At 42.2% G+C, this 23,432-nt stretch overlaps 1 protein-coding gene across 1 annotated transcript in view; it reads right to left on the reverse strand.

The window, feature by feature from the left end:
* Window positions 1-23,239, reverse strand: part of LOC104073478 (utrophin-like) — a gene marked incomplete at its 3' end in the record, with an annotated part of 101,853 nt that extends 78,614 nt beyond the window's left edge. The window contains exons 1-2 of the mRNA XM_009573276.1: window positions 23,161-23,239; window positions 22,766-22,820 (exon numbers count right to left, since the gene is read on the reverse strand). Coding sequence (XP_009571571.1) covers window positions 22,766-22,820; window positions 23,161-23,239 — 134 coding nt within the window. The remainder of the gene's footprint in view (window positions 1-22,765; window positions 22,821-23,160) is intronic.
* Between the last annotated feature and the right edge of the window lie 193 nt (window positions 23,240-23,432).

A 23,432-nucleotide genomic window follows, 5' to 3' on the forward strand; every position in this document is an offset into this window, starting at 1 on the left:
GCCCTGGGTCATTGACAAGTAGCTCTAGTGTAGATGCAGCCAGATGACCACAAAAAGTCAAAAAGCTACATTACCCAGAAGTTTTTAGAAATCTACTTTGACCCTAAATCCTTTACATCCAACTAACTGCCCCCAGCCCTGCTGTTTTCCACCACCTATCTTTCTCCCCACTTGTCTCCATATACTCAATTACTCCTCCTGCAAACAACAAAAACCTCACTACTGTTAAGGAAAGGAAAAAAGAATAAATAATCAGCTCTCAAAGCAAATCACAAGACAGTTCATTCAGCCTTCTCACTCCCACATGATCATCAGGTGCTGTCACACTAACGATCTTGTACCTCCCATTCCACCATAATTAACTTCATCTACCTTGCCTTTTTCTATACATATTATCTGAGCCATACAGCTGCTAAACTGTTTTTTGACCCTCCATCAGGAGAGTCAAAATCAATGAGGCAGGCCAGTTCATTGCATCCCAGTACATTCCCAGTGCAGTGAGCGTAAATCCCTACCAAGACTGAAAATAAATACTGCGTGCCCCCCGTTTTGTCTCTTGCATGCAAGATCAGGCAGCTGGGACAGAGAAGCAGCAGAGAACAGGACATGCCTGGGGTCAGCCCCAGGTGCGACCACTGAACTCCTCTCACCAGCACAAAAAAGCAGGTAAGGGGAAACATGAGGGGGGAGAACATTGTCACAATAAATCTAACTTGTACGTGTCCATACAATGGCATTTCAGCAGCCAGCTACACCATGACTCATAGCCACCCCCAACCCAAGGTTTCTGGCTAAGCCCAGCTTGGCCACAGAGAGCTTTGCCAGCTCCATCTGACAAAATTATACAGGGCTCCTGCAGGAATCCTCCTGCTTCAGCCAGGCTTTTTTCCAAAGATAAAAAGGTCAAACTTTATAATTAAGCTTCATGGCTAATACCACTATAAAAATAAGGAAGTTTCCATTTCATTTGCTTCAAGTTGCTCTACCCTATAAGTTCCCATTCCAGCATGCTGGCAGTAGTCCATAATCACAGCCAGCTGCAACAGGCTTTCTTCACTATCTGTAAAAAATTTAACAGATATTAAATTCTACTCTAAGGAGTGCTGTATCATCCTAGAAAAAGAAGGGAAAAAAAACCCACAAACATGTCAGGATAATGTTAGAAAGTCTTGCTAAACACTGCAAGTACAAACCAGCAATCTCATCCACAACAACTTCACAGATATGTAGCAGAAGTGTTTCAGCACTGTGGGCCTGAACAGAAGTTCTCCAAAGCTCTTTTGGAATAAGCCAAGTGTCTTTTAACATAACCCAGGTTAGAAAACATGCATTGCCAAGATCCGCTTCATCAAAAGATAGACAGCATCACTGTAATATTCAAGTACCTTCCAACTAAGCGCTGCAGAGAGTTTAGCCCTCTAGAGTCAGTCTCCCCTCCCTTTCTGGCACTGGAACAGTGCCAAGAGCAGCAAATGATAGACAAGGAAGGAGGGGGAGGGATGGATCACCACACATATACACATCCCTTGTGTCTATATACAAAATCCATTATGAAAGTGAAAGCTAGGCAGATTAGAACAACTGTGTGTCTCATGTTTGCATTAAACAGTTATTGCCAGACCTTTGACTAGGATTTATGAACAACGCAGGCAGGAAATGGAATTTAAAAAAATCATACAGCAATTATCTTGTCTAAAAAGCTGGGCACACGGTGGTGAACTTACAACACAGTACAAACAGAAACCACAAGGAAACCATATACATGCTGCTTAAAGGCCGAGTTAAGTTTTGATTTCAACAAAGTCAAGCTCACAGGAGCAAGCCCAGCACAGCCACCAGCACAGAACTGCACAAGCCTCCCCAGCTGGGTGGGGACCTCTTGCTGAGAGTGAAACTAAGATTTTCCAGCAAGTTCATGAAATCACCACTATCCCTGCTCATTCAGTCGAGCAATTCAAACACAACTTTTACACTCACATACACAAGTAAGAACGTACACAGACAAGGAAGGAGACAGAAACATACAGAAGGACAGGAAAATATAGCTAGGAATTTCTGAATTCAGACCCTGACCACCAGAAGAGACGTAGTATGTCTTGGACCAAGTAGAAAAACAATTACCAGCTTTTCTCCAGAAGAGTTGTAAGGAAGTGGTGAATCTACCTGGGTCTCCAGAGTCCAGATGCCAATGTCCAGACATTGCATGTATAAAAAAATAAACTGACGGATGTCAGGAAATGAAGACACCCATGAGAAACCTTGGGAATTAACCTTACCAAGCGTGCAGAGTAGCTGAACTCAACATCCATAAATAGTTATGAGAAGTGTTTGAGATTGCTTTTCATTTAAGATATCAGAGCTGGCCAGGAAATGGGGTGGGTTGGGGGTGGAGGGGAGGAAGCAGGAAAGAAGTGGCAATAAATATTATCCCACAGAGGCTGGATATCTGAATTCCCTTGCCTGAGATGCACTTTTTCTTGTCTGTACCTACTACATGAAGTCTCTGAGCACATGAAGCTAGCATTCAGCAGCAAGAATGTCCTCTGTTTGCCACTTCTGTTCTGAATCTCTCTCCCCTCTTATGAGCCTTTTTCTGGATGACTCAGAAGATTTACCTTTAGCTCAGTTATGGCATTGCTTTTTAAAAATAAGTGAGTAAGCGAGAATATGTATTCTCCACGTGGCATTCTTTCATTCTGGAGGAAAATATTCCAGTCACGACCTAGAAAACTACCATTCAAGTCCAAAAGGTAAGCTCGGGCTGGGGGGGGCGAAAAAAAACCAAACCTTAGGGCAGCGTACACCAATTCTTATACCAAACTTTAGATGGTTTTTTTAAAAAAAAAAAAAAAAGAAAATTACAAATCACCACATTTCTATTTCTATTAATTGTTATCATTCAAGGTTTTCAACATTACATCTCCTACATCCCCAATGCCCAGGAGCTCCTCACAGAGTCTGGATGGGACAAGGAGGTAAATCCATCCCCTAAGGGTGGTCCAGCCCAGCCGTGTCAATGATGCACTCCTGAGCATGCACACACGCCCTTGCTACTGGCTGCCTCCAAGTCACCCTTGCTAGCTGGGGACAGCTCAGGCTGGAGGTGGAAAAGCTGCCTCTGCCACCAGCTGGTATGTGTGGGGGAGTAAGGACAGACTGCAAGAACTCCCACCCCAGCACGTGATGGAAGAAGCACAGACACGTGCTTTACTCCGAACTGAGGATTTACCATCCTCCCAAGCAACCAACTGGAAACACCTCATTAAAGACAGACTTCTAACAATCTCAGATCCGCACACCACTGTATAATTATTCTCAACTTGAAAGGGCTGCATAATTTCTCAGGAATTTCACCATTTCCAAATGGAAGTCCCAGAAGGGAAAATATATATAGGTCTATGTATATATATGTGTGCACAGGCATATACATATACTTCTGTCTCTCTTTAAGCATACACAACAAAGACGACAAAACCCCAACCCCATTGCATCTTGTTCCATCACTTAAACACTGCCTTATTTTGCAGCTGTGCTTTTTGCACATCAGGAAGAAACACCCAAGCTAGAGGTGTGTAATTACATTTTTATTTACTTTACCATTCATTTTATGAGGGGAAGGGGTAGGTACAGGAGCGTTTTTCAAAATATGTCATTCCCTGAGGGCTGAAACTCATGAAACATGTTTTTTCAGAAACACTCTTTTCTTCCCCGGAACTCTCTTGTCTCCATTCCCCAATCCTTACAATAACTTCAGTGGGTACAACCCATCACCTTTCTTATCTCAGGCTAACGTATGTAGTATTCAGTATTTTATTTGAGCCATTTCTGCCACTTAGCAGAAATCCTGTTGCCTTTCACTTGAACAAAGTTAGTCACTGGTGACACCTACATACCCAGTTACTAGTTATAACAAAAAACAAATTATAGGAACATAGTAATCTTTGAAAGCTCTACCTTCTTTCAATTTCGAAGGCATTAGTCCACATCTGCAGTGAGAAAACAGAGAAAGGAGCAGGAAGTCAGGATAAGCTTTTTTTGTTTGTTTTCTTTTACAATTTGTTTGTTTTCTTGAAGAAGACTAGGCTATAGTGCTAAAGATCAAGGCTGATCTTCCTGGATGTTCTTGATATTTCCCCTGACAAAGGCACAGATCTGAGTTATGGATAACTTGAACATTACATGCATCTGTCAAGCCCAAGGTCTGTGATAATCAATAGTGCAGAAGAAAGGCAAAGATGACACCAATTTTACAGTTTTCCCTTCTGATTAAGAGAGAAGAAAAACAACACTGTTCTGCAGTATAAACAGGCCTCATCTGCAGAGAAAACAATTCCTTAAAAATCGATAGCTACCATTGTGATATGGTGACCCAAAATCGTAATTATAGCATAAAGAGCTCTTTAGCACTTCAAATTTCAGCTGGATGCACATTCTAAGGAACACCCTCCCTTAACGGGATAAAAGATCTGTTTGATAAGGCAGCTCTGATGTTAGGAGCTGCATAGGTTGAAAAACATAGTCAAGAAAAATGTTAAGCCTTTGAAATATAAAGGTTCATTCACTGAAGGAACCCAAGACACAGCACTCAGACTGGTAACAGGAGAGATGAACTATTGCAAGCAAGTTGGCTCTACTGACAGATTGCACTCAACTGGCTTTAGGAGGTTTTTTAAGCAATTCAGTGGTCCAAAAAATTCCACCAACTGGGAACCAAGTTCAAGAAAACTAAACACATGGAAAGTTACAGCTGCTTCTTCACTCTTGCCATCTCTCAGCAGAAATAACTATGAGAAATAACAGGGTGGGGGAAAGGACAAAGTAGTACAGGGATGGAATACCACCACGCCCAAGGGAAAAAAAAAAAGCCATACTAAAATTCAGTACCTAGATTAGATTTAACTACAAAACAAAACAAGGTGATTCTTAAATAATAAAGTGGATCCAAATTCATTAGCAGGTATTTTAAACACACTACAAGCACACAGCCAGTTCCATCGTCCAACACCTGCTAGACACAACTGCTTACTAAACACTTCGTATATTATGTGTAGAAAGTGCTTTTTTTTTTTCAGCCATTGCGCTTTTATATTAAGTTGGAAGAGGCTTTTAAAGCATTTCAAGCATTTCTACCTACTACCCATTTTTATGCATCAACACTGATCCTCGTGGGCTAGAAAGCTTGCCGAGAAGTCATCTCTTGGGGTTAAATTTTAACAGACCATGGTATATTTGCATAGGTCTAGTTAATGAAGAAAGGACTCGTGGAGGGTATAATATCCTTTCCTTCTGTCATGAATTTTAATTGCTTACAGGCTGTTAAGCTTAGCCCTACCTTCCCACCTGAAAAGATCTGCACAGATAATTTCTCCCTTGACCTTACATAGCACAGCTGGCGTTTCATTGAGCGCGCTGCTGTGCCCATGAGCTACCTGCCATGCATGCTGCGGTAGGTGAAGTGGAACAGTGGGTCAGGTGTGACCCACGCACAGAGGAGCCAAGGTGGGTGCTAAGCTGGAATTACTCTGCCCTTACCCAATTGAAGAATTCCACCTGGCAATGTTGTGCACACTGTAAATCAAGTCATTTCTAATAGCCAGCCCTGTTGTTCTGACTTTTATGATCTCCATCGCTCTTCCAGGTTTGCCAACTTTGTTCTTCAAAGTGAATTATTCCTCATCCCCAACGTAGGCTCCCCCTCCGCCTGGGCAGGCTGCCACAGGAGAACAAGGCCATTCTAAGAGGAAAGTCAGCTCAGAAAAATTAAGGAAAGGAAGCAAGTGCTCTTCAAATCTCTCCATGAAATGAAGAATTTCACTTCGACTGGAAAGTGAGAACCTTTCCCTCTACAGCACATTAATGCCACTAACAACTCAGAACAGACCAACAGATTTATCGAAGCTGAGGTCAACTTGCAGTTTATGAAAAACCTTTAATAAGGTCTACAAGATACAACTACTTGAATTTCAGTGAAACAGAGATACCCATTGGAGGAGGTACAAAGCTTTTTCCCTGTATAAGCAGTTTTTAAAATAAAGGTCTGATCGAATAAACAACAATCCATAACACAAGATGCCTTTCCAGAATCACACGTTGCCAGATTCAACTCTCAACATCCTTATTCAGCATATTTTATATGTGCTTTTTTTTTTTTTTTTTTTTTTTTTTTAATATGTGCTTTTGCAAAGAAACCACGAAGTTTGCATGGAGCAGCTTGCAAGATCCTGAAAGATTTTCTGCCAAACCTCCTCTACACTGTGGTGTTAATTCACCATATAAATACTCAAAGATATTCTTGAGTAACTGCCATAAGGGAACACCCTCTTCTCTAGCTACACGGCCACATCTGTGCTTAGCTCACTGCCCTAACGCTCTGCCCTGGATTGGAAATGCAAGGTCAGGTTCTACAAATTTTTCTGAGAATTCAAAAAAGTTCCACTAAGACAGGGGGAAAAAAAAAATTCCCAGAAAAAGCAAGTGATGTTGGTCACCCCAGGACATTTTTGTCCCTTGTTATTTAGCTGCCTAGAATAAAGCAGGAACCCCAAAATTTTCCTTGTAGATGGAACACAAAGCTCCCTTTGGCTGCTGCTTCCACGTTTTTTACCCAACAATCCCAAGACAGACCTGAAAAATTCATGTCAGGATGAGTTTCTATACAAATAGTTGCAAGGGGGCAGACAGAAAGGTGACCACCCTACACTTCAAGAATCCCTCAAGTACTGACAAAAACACCAAAAGACCATCACGAGAGCTTACGACGTGATATCCCAGCTAAGCAGGGAAGCTAAACAACGCTAAAGAGCCATCCACATCTTCCACAGCTGATGACCAGGTCAAGCGCTACACACACATCAGCTCAAAGCTAAAATAAGTTTGGGAATGGACAGGCTTGTTTTACACTAAGCACAGAGAGTCTGAGAGACAGGAGTAGGCATGAAGGAAAAAAAAAGTAAGATCAGATGCCGTTTTTTTCACATTTTTCATCTGTTCTCATTTTAGAGATTAAAAAACAAGGCCAAGGTGATATTCTGCACCATTATTTCACCTAGCTTTACATTAGATAAATATCTTTTCCTTGAGAATGTAATTTTAAAAGTAGTCTCTCTTGCATATATATTCTTACTTGAACAGGAATTTAAAATAAATAATCTTTTTCAAAATTAAATATGTGGTTATTCATATTTAATGTAGTTTATTCTACAGAAGGAAATTTGAAATAGGACTTTAAGAAACTACTTAAAGCTGAGAGGACTTGTTTAATTAGTTCCGATTATCATGAAAAAAGACAGATTATAATCATTGGATCAGCTCTTGGTAAGTTTTTAGCAAAGAAAAATCCACTCACCTTGTATTAATACACCACCCTTCATTATTGCGATATAATTAAACCTGCTTGCTCTTACTTTGCAAAAAGTGCAGAGCACTATATTTGCACTGGAATGCTAGAGCAGCAGGTTACCTATTTATGCTACCGATATTTAAATAAACAGCAGATGATTATTTGTAACGAGCTCGATGACTCTGGAAGATGTCATTTGGCTGACCCACCCACTCCTCACAGCTGTATTCTCATCATTCCAAGTCCTGCAGAAGGGGGTAGAAAAAAAAGTGTTTAAAGACTGTTATGGAAGGAATTCTGTATATAATAAAAACTTTACCTTGTCCCCCTTGATTAAGACAGTCAAAGGATGCCTTAGATAAAAAATAGTAATCTAACCAGAAATTCTTTTGTTCCTGTTTCGTGCATTAATTGAATACTTATGTCTAAAAATAAGCCTGCAAAATAGGTTTTATAAATCTTAACTTAAGATTTATAAACTTAATCTTACACAGAAGGGGCAAACTCTGTATCATACACTAATTCTCACTGAAATTAGATTTTACAATTTGTCAAAAAAGGCTTTCGTGATACCTTGCAGATTCCAAACTGTAGCAGAGTTCAATTTATTCATCCAAAAAGGAGAGGAATGAAAAGAAAGGGAAAAAAATATATTCTTTGTTTATGCCACAATACAGATACCAAGCAGATAAAAAGACAAGTCCCACACAATTCACACACATTATTTTTCCCCCACTTACACCACACTGCATCCCAGATAATAGATCCAGATCAAAATCCATCCCAACAGCCACAGATTCTCACCAAGATCAAACATAATTAATTCAATTGCTTTTTAAATACTTCCAGTAACATTAGTTATCATAATTACAACTCGTCTACTCTGTCAGCTGATAACCTTTTGGCTCTGCTAAATTCGGGAGAGCCAAGAATGTATTATTTCCTTTTCTTCATTGTACTGTAGATGAGAGTTGCGCCCCAAATGTCTACAGCCTCTTTACATTTTTCTGGCAGCACAAGAAGTTCTTAATAGGATAGCAAGTTAAGGTCCTTTTCCAATGCTGGAATAGTATGAAAGGAACATTATTGCAAATAAGAATACCAGGCAGACATAGTATCTTATGAGGAACAAAACCCCTTTCTCTGCCTTCTGTCCTCAAATCACTAGGAAGAGAAAAACAATTGTGTGCATTTTGGTATAAAGGGGAAAAAAGTGTCAGTTTAGTGCACATAAGGACCCAAATCCATAAGATGACAGACTTTTCAAACTGTAAGAAACAAGTATAAAGAGGAACAATTCATTTCACAATTTCTCTCCTCCTTCCCATACCCACACAAATTATGCAGAATACTTTCATAATCAAGTTGCACTTGTCCTAGGCCACATAAATTTTTGTTTCAGATGACCACTACGCTAGCATCTTTCAACAGTGCAGTACATGAGGAGAACTCATGTTCTTTAACCCCTTCCTTCTTTCCGCAAGCAGCAAAATAGAGTTCAACTGAACATTACATTTTCATGTATTTTTATTATATGGGAACACAAGTGTAAGTTAAAGCCAGAGACTGCAAGGCCAAAATAAGAAGCTGTAACAAAAGGTGGCGTGAACTAGCGTGAAAAATAAATAAGTCAGCAAAACATTTCTAAGCAGTCTTCATTTCTCATAGTCAATTTATCTGAACGTTATACAGACATAGTCAATTTTCACCACCTGGCTAATGGCTTCTGCTCCATCCGAGCTCCTCGTGCCCAACGGCAGCAGGGTGATGCTGTGGAAGAAAGGATGCATCAAGACTTCCAAGGCAACAATCACCAGCAAATTCCAAGCTTTCATTTTTTCTGCCCAAATCAGACTAGAACCAAAACCTCCATGCAGTACATAACCCAATGTGAATTACTTTTTCCTAGCCAGCTCCAGTGGTGGCGAGATTTGCAGTGAATCCTATTTTCTCCAAAGGCTGTTCAACAGATTTGGACTAATTCAGAGAGGACTTTACTGTCAACCACAGACTTCATACTGAAACTAAATTTAATCACCTAAACTAAGGCCATTCATCCTTTAAGGACAAATACAACAGCCCAAGACCCCTCCATCGTCGTATTGGAAAGAGACAGAGAGTAAAAGCAAATTTGACACGCCTACAACAGGTCAGGGTTTCCGGGACCCTTCACTGCTTTCATGTCAGTTTTGTCAGTGCTGAAGGCACCCTTCCCAGTTAATAGACAAGGAAACCACTACGTCGCGTGATATTTTGCCCAGAACACCACAAATACACTGGCATTGAATTCATAAAGCCACAAACGATGGGATCCACCAGGTATTACATGCTCCTCTTCTTCTTCTACCCCAGTTCCTGTTGAAGAAAATTTATTCTGTCCCAGAAGTGGGCATTACATGCTTGAGTGATCCCTGACCTAACCCAGTAACCCCTAATTTAGGCATAGCATCAAGTGAACCAGTGAGAGACAGTTTCAAGAGCAACATTAAAGTAGCTGCAAGAAGCAGGAGCTACTGCAATGTGAAAGTGCCCTGGAGCAGAAGTACCACACTCACATTCCTCTGTAGGGCAGGTACCTTCCTCAGCTGCACTTACTGACACAATGCTCATCACATGTGATTCCTGCGGAATTTAGGAGCCCCAAATGACAGCAACCTCACCCAGGAAGTCACCAAGAATCAGACCTCAATCGCACCAACCACAGCATGCTGCATCGTTCACTTTATGTGATTGACTACACCATATAAATGAATGCAAAGCAGAGATCATAAAGCTAGGAGGCATTTGACCAGGATAACCCTGCATAATGCCCCTACGAGCACACTTGCCACCTGAATGCCAGAGCACCGCTATGCCCAAGCTAAGACGCTCTGTACCATGCATACCCTGCATCAGAACTCAGCACCCACTGACAGCACCAGGCAAACCGATGAAACAGCTCTCTAAACATATCCCCCATGTTTTCTCCAGGTAAACATGGACTCAATTTCTTGTCAAAAGAATCCATCATTATCTATGTGGTGACATAATTCCCCTCTATATACAGCCCTAAGCTCCTCTTCTTTCTAGACATCCCAATTATTTGGGCTGTGACACTGACATAAACTTCAGGATCATTATCTCATCCGGGGTAAACAATTACAGCAATGAAATCCCTCTTTTTCCTGCAGTTGGTTTTTGTTCAAAAATTTATCAGAACTGTCCCTGTGCACAGGCCAGCCCCCTCCCCTTGCAACACAACAGCTGTTTATCATGATAACACTACGTTTTTGCAACCACCAACGGGGGTGGTGGCCGGATAGTTGCTAATACCAGTAATGCAAGGGTTTGTTTTGGTTGTTTTATTTTTGGGAGTGAAAGGAAGAGCAACACTCCTTTTTTCTAGCTCTTGATTGATGACCTTACAATGTCTTTCTCCTGGGAAAAATATCAAGGCTCACTGCAAGTCTGCTCTTCAGCTTAGACCAGCATCTTTCAGCACCAAGTTTTGGTACTGATGTCTCAGTGCCAGCTTCAGCAGATGGACAAGCTTCTTAACTCCTTTTTTTGGCCTCAAGCCTTAGACACGGCCATCAAGCCGTACATCTCTAGTGCAGAATGCTTACAAACGCTCCCTCCCCCAGAACATGCTGGGATTTGCCTGACTTTAAAAGTGCCCTCAATGCTCTCTGGCCCCTCACACTCTTCCTGGCACACTTTGTCACCGTGCGATACGTCAGGAATGGGCCACATCTCGCCCTATGCTGCAGCCCAGTGCTCAGGGTAATGGTCAGTGGTTTGAACCCTTTGAAAATTTGAACTGGCATTTCAAGAGTGACAAGACAGCATGAGGACTCTAATTAAGAGGCAATTACAGGAAAGATGGGCACCACCCTAAATCCCTCTCCCCTACCTCCCATGACTGTGTTTTGGAAAATAAGTGACCCTGCACGTTTTTCACTGTGCTCGACGGCCGAGGCCCTGGGCACGGCACGGGACCAGGGTGCTGCACGGGCTTCAGCTGAAGAGAGGCCTAGCAGCTCCCTCCAGCCACGCAGTGTTTCTGTACCCTTGCAAACCACTTACCAGCCTTAGTGGCAAACTGTAGCTGTTCAATTAAATTTTGAGGAAAATGCCTTAAAATGTCTAGGCCCTTTGTAGATAGCTAAGGTTTCTCCCCCTACCCAAATGCTTGGGTAGCTCCAGGCCCTGGAGTTTCTTATCAAGCACCCAAAACATTTTCTGATCTAGGCCCCAGTAGTAACTGCCCTCCGCTCATTTTCCACTGTGTCTTCTCTGTACAAATATTCATACAAGCACCTCTGCAAACAACTGTCTTCACTGGAGTTATCCTCTGTGAAGATGATCTAGAGCAGCAGCGAAATCCTCGAGGAATGCTTTTTTCCCCTCCCTGCAAATGCCTGCCAGGCCAGGGAGGTGAAGCCAGACAGGCAACAGTAGTAACTGCCCTCCGCTCATTTTCCACTGTGTCTTCTCTGTACAAATATTCATACAAGCACCTCTGCAAACAACTGTCTTCACTGGAGTTATCCTCTGTGAAGATGATCTAGAGCAGCAGCGAAATCCTCGAGGAATGCTTTTTTCCCCTCCCTGCAAATGCCTGCCAGGCCAGGGAGGTGAAGCCAGACAGGCAACAGAGTTCGACGTTTTTGCACCTGTTTCTCCAGATTTTTAGATTATCTCATTGAACTGCCTTCTGTGCACAGCACAGAAGAGATGCCTCCTGAAAAACGGGAGCACGGGGGTCCCCAGGTGTCAGCACACAGCCCCGGCAGGCGCCGGGACACGTCCCAGGGCAGCGGGAGCCAGCACTGCCACATCAGTCCTTCCACCCTTCCCTCGGTCCGGGATGAGAGCAGGAAGGAAAAAAGCCTCTCCGGGTCTGTTGCTCTTCCCCCCACACGCCATGCAGCAAACACCAAGGCAGTCACTGCAGTCTTCCTCCAACTGGAAGAAAAACCATGAAGCTGGACAAGGTAGAGGAAGAACAGAGCGCGCACACACACACACACAAAAAGCAGCAACTGCTGGGAAGAACGGAAGTATGATTTTCAAAAAGCAAGGTCTGGGGCTTTTTAGTTTATTTTGGGTAATTATTTTTAACTGCATATCATGTTCAAAAATTATTATCCACATACTTGGAATTGAACAGGACATCTATTTTTATATTATTCAGTCAGTCACAAACAAGACAAATGATAATAAATCAATGCCACAAACAATTACGAAGTTGCAGTGGCTGTAAATTAGCTAGCTTGGCCATTCTATATTGTCTTAACATTTTACATGAATCTCTGGTTTGTATGTGCCACACCACCTTTCCTATGTAAAACAGGCTACATCTCATCAGACCTAAGTCACACATTTTAACTCCAGTTATTCCAAAGCATTTTTGCATCTTCTTTCAAGCCCTAATCATGCCAGCCCAACCAGGTATATGCAGCAAGGCAAGTTTATACACTCAGGCAGAGAGCAGGCTGTCATATTTTATGTTTATAACATGAGGCTCAAATTGAGAAGTATAAATATCCCAGTCTCTCAACTGATAGTAGACCAGCATTAGTGCTAACAGGAGATGGATGAGCAGAGTTTGCTTCTGTCCAGAAAAGTTTGGTCCTTCCACTCTGGGGGCTGCTTGGTTTATACTGCATGACACATGAAAGTAGCACTTGTTACCACCGAGACTCTGTCCCACCTGATGCCTCAGACAGGCCAGACCACGGGACCTCACCTTCCCCCCCTGGCATTAACTTCACTGTTTCTCTGAGAGGGAATATGACTCCCAGACTAGCAATCAGGGGTGATCACCCACCTAAAGCAACCTGTTTTGTGAGACCAGCTACTGTTCTTTCCTCCCACTGCACCTCCTCACTTAAGGTAAGCAAACGTTTACGTGAACACAACTTCCTTTCTTTACAGATATGATACCCGATGACACGCAAAGAGCTGTGTCACACCATAACCATGCTGTGTGCCTCACTCAAGATTAAGTGATCTTTTAAAGCAGAGAGAATTTGGGGATTTTCAGTTAGGAAGACTTTTTTTTGTTCGGTCGGTTCGGGATTTTTTTTTGTTTTTAAAAAATAAAAAAAGGTGGGTTCTGTCTCTGCATTTTCTTCATGGAGATGAACACACCCAATACGGTTAGTCACTATGTAAGCAAAGTAACTACTATCCTTAAACAATGACGAAATATTTAACACTGCCTGCTGAGAAGAGGAGGTTATTACCATATAGTGACAGAAAACCTGCTCCAGCAGATTACAGGTAGAGGAGAAGGCCTCAAAGAAGTCAGGAAATTCCTAGCTCAGAAAGATTTGGAAAGACAAATAGCCTTTGTGACCTAGTATGGAAATTATTTCCCCTCTTAAAACAAAGATGAACAACAAAATACAATTTATGTGGACTGCATCAACTTCAAGTTTCCTAAATTTTAGGAACCACTTACTTCATTACAGGCTAAATGAAAACCTTTCTAAACAGCTGCTTTAGAACAAAAAAAATTTGAAATTTGGTTCCTCTCAGGTCTCACTTCTCATGCCTCACTTTTCTAGAGGACGGTCTACATAAAGACCCTGAGAAGTCAGTTCTGAGACCTAATAGCAGGTTCTTATGCTCCCTCCTGCCATGCACAGATGGATGTGGAAGACAGACACAGACAGTGCAGTAATCCTTTTGGCATAACTGAAGAGGTGTCATTCAAAGAGGTTCTGCTGTAGGACTGAGAAGTAACAGACACCACTGCAGCTGATGCAGTAGTCACTGCTCCCCTGCATCTCAACAGCTCTCTAAGTCCCGACTGATCAAGTTTTCTCTGGATCAGAAAGGACCAAGAAAAGTATCCATGTGGAAACATGCCGCAAACAGATGCCGTCATTTTCCCAATACCCATAAATCGAAGAAAGTTTTTCCCAGTAGAGGTATGATGCACCCAGGCATTTGAAGCTTCTCACTAGAGCTGGAGTACGTCTGTTAAAACCGCACCTCTACTCAACGTTTTTTACGCGTGGCTCTTCACCGGAGGAAGAGGAACAAGGAAAGATGGATCTGGAGAGGCAGCAGTGCAGAACGCCAGGTGAGGAGCCTAGCATCTACAGGCTCTGTAAAGCACCCCACTAAAACTACGGATAGCAAGTGGGCTTTTAGTCTCCTTTCCTTTAATACCATTTTTCCTGTAATCAAGAAGGAACTTTCTGTTAACATCCAGAGGGCAAATAATGAATTTGAATTAGGTTTCAATAGCCTTCAAAAAAAAAAAAAAACACCACACACATGCAAGTGGTATGACATCTGTGATAACGGGCACAACCCCATTTGAACTCTTCCTTCCTCTTTCCTCTGTTCAATTTTAGTTGTGCAGTTCAGTATAAAACTCACTTCCACATTAATACAACAGTCAACACTTGACTTTTCCTATTAAGATAGCAGCATAATCTTCCTGAAGTTATGGCATGTTTCATGGCTTTAATAAATTCTCATACAGTCAATGAAACCAGAACAGTTGTTTTGGGGTGGGGTTTTTTGTTTTGTTTTTGGGGGTGGTGGTGTTGTGTTTTGTTTTTTGTTGGGTTTTTTTGTTGGTTTTTTTGTTGGGGTTCTTTTGTTTTGTTGGTTTTTAAAAAGTGTCCTTTTGTGCTGATTTATCCCAATATTCAAACAACAATGCTCAAGTTGGGGGGGGGAAGGGGGAAACAAAAATGAAAGCAGAGGAACAGCCTGAAGCGCAGGCTCTCCTGAGGCACCCAACGGTCGGAGCAGGAGCACACAGTCCTGAGGATGCACAGGGCTCATGGTCCACAGCCTGCCAGGAACCTGCAGCAGCCTAGAGCGTTTGCTCCCATCCTACGTGCACCAGGAAGAAATGGCATCCTCGCCTGCAAGTACCTGGGCACTGCCCAAGTCTGACACCCCGCCAGACAGACTATTCCTCTGCTCAGATCATAAAGTGTGTAAACGCATTTTTTGAGTAGAAAGACCAGAGCGAATACTTCATATCTGTATTGTGACCTTTAATAACTCTCAGATTAAACTTAAACTCTATTCCCAATAAACAGTGTGCTAAATTAGCTAAAAATTGATTTCAATTTTTTTTTTTTTTAAAAAAGCTCAGTAAATCAAACCAGCAAGCTCTAAATTGGGCCCTACAGCCAGGTCCAAGGGAAAAATGCCTGAGCACAGAGGAAAAGAATTCAAAGCAGAAAGATTACACACCACCATCCCAGAGAGAGCAAAACTATATTCAGAAGGACACTACCAGACTTTCAACTTCCACAAAGTCTTTCCTCAAGAAAGAGGCATGACATTAACACAATCTGTTCCCATGAATTTCCATGAGAAGTCTCATCCACGAACAAGATGTGTATGTAGAAACCAGAAAAAGAGAGCAACGAACTCTCTCTGGAAATTATTTATGCTGACCATAGCTGTTGTTCATTATTAAGTTAGAACAGAAGTAAAAGCCTAGAAAAAGGGAATAAAAAGGTATTGGTCTGTTGGCATTTAAATACTACTTTATTTATTATCATCTTTTAATACAATCATATTTTATATTATAACTATTAAAATAACATTGAAACCAAAAGGCTTCACCCTATTCCCAGCATGCTCCTGCGAAATGTTCAAATAAATCTCCTCCATTTGTTATTCATGCAGAGATTACTCTTCTTTGCTCATCCAGGATAGCATGGTAAATTAGTAACAACAAAAAAGCTAGCAAAATGTTTCAGAACTTACCCATCACAACACTTTTCTCTGATCAATAATTTGTAACATAACATTTTAGAAGCATATTCCACCTTTGGTCTCCTGCCATGATCTAAATTAGGAGAGGAACAAAAACCACATTTGATGCTAGGCAATAAAAGCCAAGTACAAAGGAACTAACTAAAGTTATTTGTGAAATGAATTACACAGACCCATAAAAGCATGTTGTTTTGTGGGTTAAATGCACATTTCTCCACAGTTAAATGCATAAGCCAGTGACTGTCCATATATGTTTGTCTAATTCTTCTACAAAATCTCTTGGAGTTTTTGGATGGTGGATCCGCCATTTTCCACAAGGCGAGGGGAAAAGGTGTTGAAGTACAAAAAGGACTTTCATTACCAGTAATTTATGGCTGAAAAGTATCGCTGCACATTCCCTATATTGACTAGCAAAATAACTTTAAGAATACATATCTAATCTCTGTCATGTAGTCACATCTTTTCCTACCAGCATGTAGCCAGTGGTTTTGAGATAGAAGTTGGTCTTTTACCGAAACACACAGTCACCCTGTCTCCCACCAGCTGAAGACTCAGCAGCTCTTCACCACTTCTTCCACACCCAGCAGGAGACCCCCACCCTGAAAAAGAGCTAGGCTGCTAGAGAATGCTCCTCTGGCACAAGAGCTGCCTTATTACAAGAAAAACTACCTGTGAGGCCAGACAATGCTCAGGTTACTCCTCTCCAGCATCTCAACAAGTTTAATGCATCTGTCCCATGCACTCAACAGATTAATGAATATCTAAAAATGTTAATTATTAAAGAGTGAACTCATTTCTAAGCATAAGAAACCTTCACAAGAAGGTCTCTGCCATGGTTGTAGATGGGTCCCCATTGATAACCAGCCTCCCCTGCATCGCTGGGGCTCACATCCAGAGCTGGTCAGACAGCCAGAGGGAAGACGCAGCCCATAATGCTCACAGACAGACTCAACCCCGCCCTCGGCAGAAGGAACTGCAACTGCCCGCACCCTCCCCGTTACAGCTGACCATCTTCCAGCAGCCTCCCCACCGACAACCAGCACCCAGCCCGGCCCCAGCCCACCCCCAGTACCATCCACAGCCACGTCAGTCTCCCGGCTGCTCAGACATGCACCTGGAGTCACAGCCAGTGACTGTATACCAGCCCCAACCTACTGGTCCCACAGATAAGTGATTACAAAAGATAATTGCAAGTGTTCTTATTTTTGTTCATTTCTTTTTTTTTTGGCTCCACTCGGGGCTGAGCCCAACTCGGTTCCAATAATCAAAGTAAGCTTTTCTTTTTACTCTCTCCAAAGGCGGTATCAGGTGGTTTGGACGTCCTTTCAAAGAAGGGGCCCAAAGACGTCATATCCTAACAAATAAATAAATGGCAGTTTCTGACTCCTCCTTCTTGATGGCATATGTTTCGTTGACTTTGTAACTGCTTATATTTACAAGTCAGTAGTTTCTTGTCTCATTCCCAAAACTACAGCTTGCAACAGAGCCGTATCATTGTCTTCTGTCAAACCCACATGTGCCAGAGGGCTCTTCTATTTCCTTAGCCTGTTATTTTTGTTGCTACCTTTAAAACTCCCAGCTTTCTTCTGAGGATACACTGTCACTTTCTGAAATTACAGCTCAGCTTGCTTCCCAATTTCATTCCAGAAACACACTGGGGGATAAAACAGACTTCTGACAAAGTACGGAGCACTAAAAGTTATTCTTTCATCAACACAATAAGAAGTCAGACAATGCAACTCCTCCCTCCCACCTCACGACGTTTAAACCCTGTTATTCATTCTTCAGATTGTTATTAAGGCATCCAAATAAATGCAGTTCTCCCCAAGTTCGTGCTAGGGGCATCTCAACTCCGAGGATGGGTAGGAACAGCTGCACTCTTCTAATTGTGCATTCTCCTTCGAAGGAGGGATACCATACAACACACGAAAAGCAGATGACGCAGGCTCTGAGCACACCAGCCCATGCTGCTACCTGGCAGCAGAGCAGCTATACCGTCCCGAAACAACGTGAGCTGAGCTGGAGCCCCCGTGCTCTTCCCCTCACCCTTCCACACCTACACTGAATTACCTACTCCAGTCCATCTCCCCAGTTGCTCGCATTCAGAAGATGTTAGTAACAATACTGCCCTACTCTTCCCTGCTCACAAGAGGTGGAGCCAGGAACCTCACGTTGCTCCTGGTCTGCCCCTCACCTAGGCACCCCTTCTCCACAGGATCCTCATCAGTGGGGGGTTCCACACCACCAGCAGCTGCCTCTCCCCCCACTGTCTTTTAAACCTCTTTAGAAACATTTAACACGCTACTCTCAGTGCCTCTCATAGCAGCTCTTGCCCAGGGTTATGTCTTCATTTCCTGGCAGAGCACGTGCAAATCAATGGGCTGCTTTTATGATTTGGGGTTTTTTTTTTTCCTCCCCGAGGAGCCTCAATTTCTATTCCAAGGCAAAGTCGTGCTTCAAACACACAGAGCAGCATATGTTATTTCTTCACCTACCAATCAAGAGACTAGAAGAAACCAGCCTGGTACTTATATATCTGCCATTTCATAAATGCTAGGCAATACCCTAGAACTGTCTTCACTGCAGCATCCAATCTGTCCCCACAAGACAGCCCAAGGAAAGGACGCGATACAAACGACAGATACAGCAACCTGAAGGTTTAGTTTTGAAAACCAGTCATTTTAGTGGCTAGAAATAAGAAGCAGCAAATTTGTCGCTTGTCTTTAACACCTTGTCCGCACACACTCTGCACCAACATCCCTGAAGAGTTCACACAGTGCAAAACCAGCTATGCCAACTTGACAAAATCCTAAGGGTCCGCCTGCACCTGTAACGACTCCTGGCCATTTCACACCGGCGGAGCCAAAATGACAAACGAGAAGCAACGTGTTTGGCCCGTAGCAATCTGGCAGCGAGAGGCATGACCGAAGGAACTGGTTCCAAAGGCAACATGTGGCACCGCAGGGCAGGGAGATCCCGGAGCAAGGGGGCTGCCGGCCAAGTAAGCATTGCTTCATGGGGACAGGCAGACAACAGCAGCAGTTCTCAGAACGAGACTTGCCCAAGAACTCCAAAAATAAGTTACAATTTCTCAAAGCAGTCTTTGAGTCAAATATATTTAATGTAATTAAAAATGAAAGGTAGATGAGGAGAATTCAGTTCCCCTCAATTTAGACAGGAACTCATATCTTAAAATGCACCAGAGGCATAGAGTAATCTTCCAGAAATGTTTTTCCTGTCACGTCTTACTGTTTAATTATATATTACCATTCCAAGCTACCATGACAGATTTTAAGTGAGTTTGTCTTTTTTCCATAATTAATCATAGCAAAGACTCATCTGTTCTTCAAGCCCGGTGATGACAGCGCTGTTTTCACCACTGTAAGGCAATCATCCCACAGCATTCCTTCCTGAAAGCTATTGCAAAGAGAAAAGCTCACCTATCTGCACAAGATGCCTTTCAAAGATATAAATCAGCTCCATATACATTACTTCATACTATAGGAAAGTAAAAAAGGGAAAATTGCTTTTCCATAGCAAGCAATCATACAGACACACAGGCATAGCACAGGCTAATAATGCTAAATAAATGCTAAATATATAAACCCAACGTAACCGTCCAGGAACAACTATCCTACCCCTTAAACATCAGACACTCAGAGCCATCAGCATCCACCTCTGGTGCAGGAGGAAAGGAGGCAAAAAGACGCTTGGTTCTTCTGTGAACGTAAGGCAGCCTGCCTTATAATTACCATAGCCAACAGTTATTTTAAAGGCAGCTTTGGTCACCATCATATTCTATTCTAAGTGCAGAAGATGTGTCTTCAAAAATAACTTGTAGATCAGTTTAGATCGACGTGTAGATCAGTGCTAACAAACTATCTAATCAAAGAGCCACATCCAAAGCAGAAAGTAATAAATGCTAATTGGACAACAGAAAGAAGTCTTTCTTTCTTTTTTTAGTATCACGAGTCACAAAAGTGAGATTACTGGGCGGGGGGAAAGAAAAAAACCAACTCTTTTGCTTTGGAAAATCAAGCATTTATCGCTTCCAACAGTACAGCATGTTCATAGAAAGTTTTCTTGCTGACCGCTGAAGGAAAAAGTATTTCCAACATAATGAATAACATACACGGAACTCCATTCGAAGTGTTTTACCCTTCATCCTCTCAGTTTGAACTCCCCAAAGGATGAATTAGATACTTCCAAAATTACTTTTTCCCCATCTGTGAAATCCTGCGACACACACTTTTTTTTGCACAAGCAACAAATAGAAATCCAATCCGCTGTTAATCGGTTTTGATCGCTCTATAGAAAAATTATGATTTTCTGCAGTTCTCCTATATCCTTCACATGGTATGCTGGTAGCTTTCCAATTACAAGTCATTAAGAAAAAAATTACATAGCTTGTTCTGTTCATAAAAACAGGCATAAATGGGCACCACACAGCCCTGAGCAGCCGTGAAACTTCGTGTGTCTTATTACAATCTCATAAGAGTAACTTTAGATCAAAGCTCAAGTTTTCAATAGCCAGTCACTGTGTTAACAGTGCCACCTTTATGGCTTTCTAGTTGCTTCCCAGTTTTCCAAAGCAAGATAACTAAAGCAGCAATGACTACAAAAAAGACAATACATTCAGTTTGACAGGCTGCTAAAGACTAAAGTTTACATTTGTACCCAAATATTTAGAAACATTTTTACTAACACCACTCTTTGTTAAGGCCTGACCGCCCAAAGATTCTGGCATTCCAAATGATAATATTCTTCCAAGTTATAACAAAATATAAGATTTAGCCATGTATCTTAACCATCACTTTTAGAAGATGAATGTTTTAAAATAACCTGACAGCTTGGTGATCTGTTCCAAAAAGATGAAGAAAAACATGTTGACAGACAATTGCACAGAGAGAGCGAGAGAAAGTGATCTTTACGCAGGACATTATACATCTCCCTCTCTTGTTTACAAGAATAGAGTCAACTGTTTTTAGCGTTCTTAATTTAAAAATGCATTGGAATAATATGCACTCAAAAATATCATGACATTAAATCATGTAAAGATTTTCACCCATTAGAAGTGGGGTTTGTATTTTATTTATTAAGAGTGAAAACATTAAATGCGTATTTGCATGCTCTCTCTAAGCAAGGTGTTAGAGATTTCCCATATCACAGGTGATGAGCTTGTGAAGTAGCAAGAAACAGAGTAACAGCCCATTTTCTATGACAAAAGAAAGGAAAGTGGAGATCCTAAACCTTGTCTGGTTCTGGTCTCTGTAGCCTCAAAACCCAGACAGACTCCTAGCTACCCAAATACTGGTAAGTTATAAGGTAACACTTCCACTGTACTCTAGACACTTACACCATGAAGAACATCCTGTGCTGGAGAAATCTTCCCAGGAAAAAACAACTCAGTTTTCCTTTCTAAGTATCAAAATTAGCATTCTCTTTTCCAGATATCTAGGAAAAATGGAAGCATAGCCTATAATATTTTTTCCCCAGTCCTGAAAACTAGCCTTTAATTTGCTGCCATCTGTACTTCAGGAAAGTTCAGCCCTTTCATTAGGAAATCCCTCCCACAGGTTTACTTCTAGGGAATGGTGCAGATCTGAGTTATGTAGTACAGTAATTAACTTGAAGAAATCGCACATCCAGATCCAAACCAGTGTATTATTTAGAAAAGATGAATTGTTTAAGATCAATCTTCACTCACTATTTTTAATTTAATGCACAAGTCTTTTAGCCTTGTGAGTATTAGAATATACATCATTTTCTCATTACAGAGAAGAAGAAAGTTAAAGCGGTTGTAACAGGAGATTTACAATCGTCTGCCCTAACCAAAACAACAGAACTTACTGTACAATTTGTTCATCCAAGGAAAACCTCAAATACAGCCATGTTTCCTCAGATATCCTATAAAACTGTAGTACTTGCGTACCTACATGCACACAAACTGTCTGCAAGCCATCCCCAAACTCAAAGCCCTTAGAGGTCCTAACTACACGCTTATAATCAAATAAAGTTATGTCCAGAGGTTTCAAAATAACAGCAAAAAATGTAAACCAACACTACAGAACTTGAGATGGAAAACCACAAGCATTTCTGTTTCATAAACTGCACTTCCAGAAGCTAAGAGGAAGGCTGCCTCCTCCAAAGGTGTCGTTCCTCAGAAAGAGGATCTCTTAGAAACAAACTATTGAAACACCAACGGGATCCAGATTCAAACCCGCATCCTACGTAATCTGACATATCAAATCACCACCAACCGAAGAGCTACAGTTTTTAACATATGGAACATTTCAAAAACACACTGTTAGGTTTCAGGTATCGAAGGAACATCTGACAACAGGAGCATTTTGCATTTAAGAGAAAGGGAGCCTTGGAGGCTAAAGAGGCGAGCATCCAGTCCCTGGACGTAGCACAAATGTCTATCAAGGTTTAAACAACTCGCTTCCGCCCCTCCAAAGCCTCCGCTCTCCCCCTGCTACAATGAGGGTACCTCCTTAACCCCCCAGCATCCATCAGAGCCTCAGAAGACTCAAACACACAACCAAAAAAACCCCATGTTTTTCCAATAACCTTCAGATCTGTTACGTGAATGTTTTGCTAGAGGAAATGCCTGAGCGAGTAGCCTTAGACAACTGTTTTACATTAAGGAGGAAGCACATTAGTTTACTGCATGCGTACTACCGCGATGCACTTTTAGGAGGTGCAGTATTGCGGCCACAGTTGCCATTTTCACCATCTGAGAATAAACACAAAAGCTGCCAACACTAGGTTGCATAAGAGCACTTTAAGCACATGGTTATTTACAAAAGCAGAGGTAATTATAATGCAGGAGGTAGATCCCAAACAAACAGACTTGACTAAGACTGACAAAAAAAAAAACACTACACCACAGAGATCTACAATTACTATTACTTAACTGTAGGACAGCTGCACGAACACCCTCAGTCGCTCCCTGTACTATCAATATACACCCAAAAAAACAGTTGGAAAAACATGCCGTTTAAAAATGCAAGCCGGTGTCAGAAGCTACGCGTAAAGGAGAAAACAGGAGAACGCCATTTCTCTCGACAGCTTACCTGATCTGGACTTAATGATGTCGCTGAACTCGCTGTGCCCCCCGCCAGGTCCTTCCTCCTGGTCGGAGACGTGGGCCATGCTCGCGGGCTAGGGTACGCCACGGGCGCAGCCTAAATCCGTCGGGAGAGGGTTCCCATGGAGGGCCCCGGCTCAGCACCAGCACCTACAGCGCAGGACCAGGAGCAGAGAGGCACCGTAACTCCATCGGCTACACCAGGCGTGACTCCGCGTGGGAGGCGCAGGCCGGGACCGCGGCGTGCTGGCCGTGCCC

Source organism: Fulmarus glacialis, unplaced genomic scaffold (genome assembly GCF_000690835.1).
Source record: "Fulmarus glacialis isolate BGI_N327 unplaced genomic scaffold, ASM69083v1 scaffold322, whole genome shotgun sequence".
Lineage (NCBI taxonomy): Eukaryota > Metazoa > Chordata > Aves > Procellariiformes > Procellariidae > Fulmarus > Fulmarus glacialis.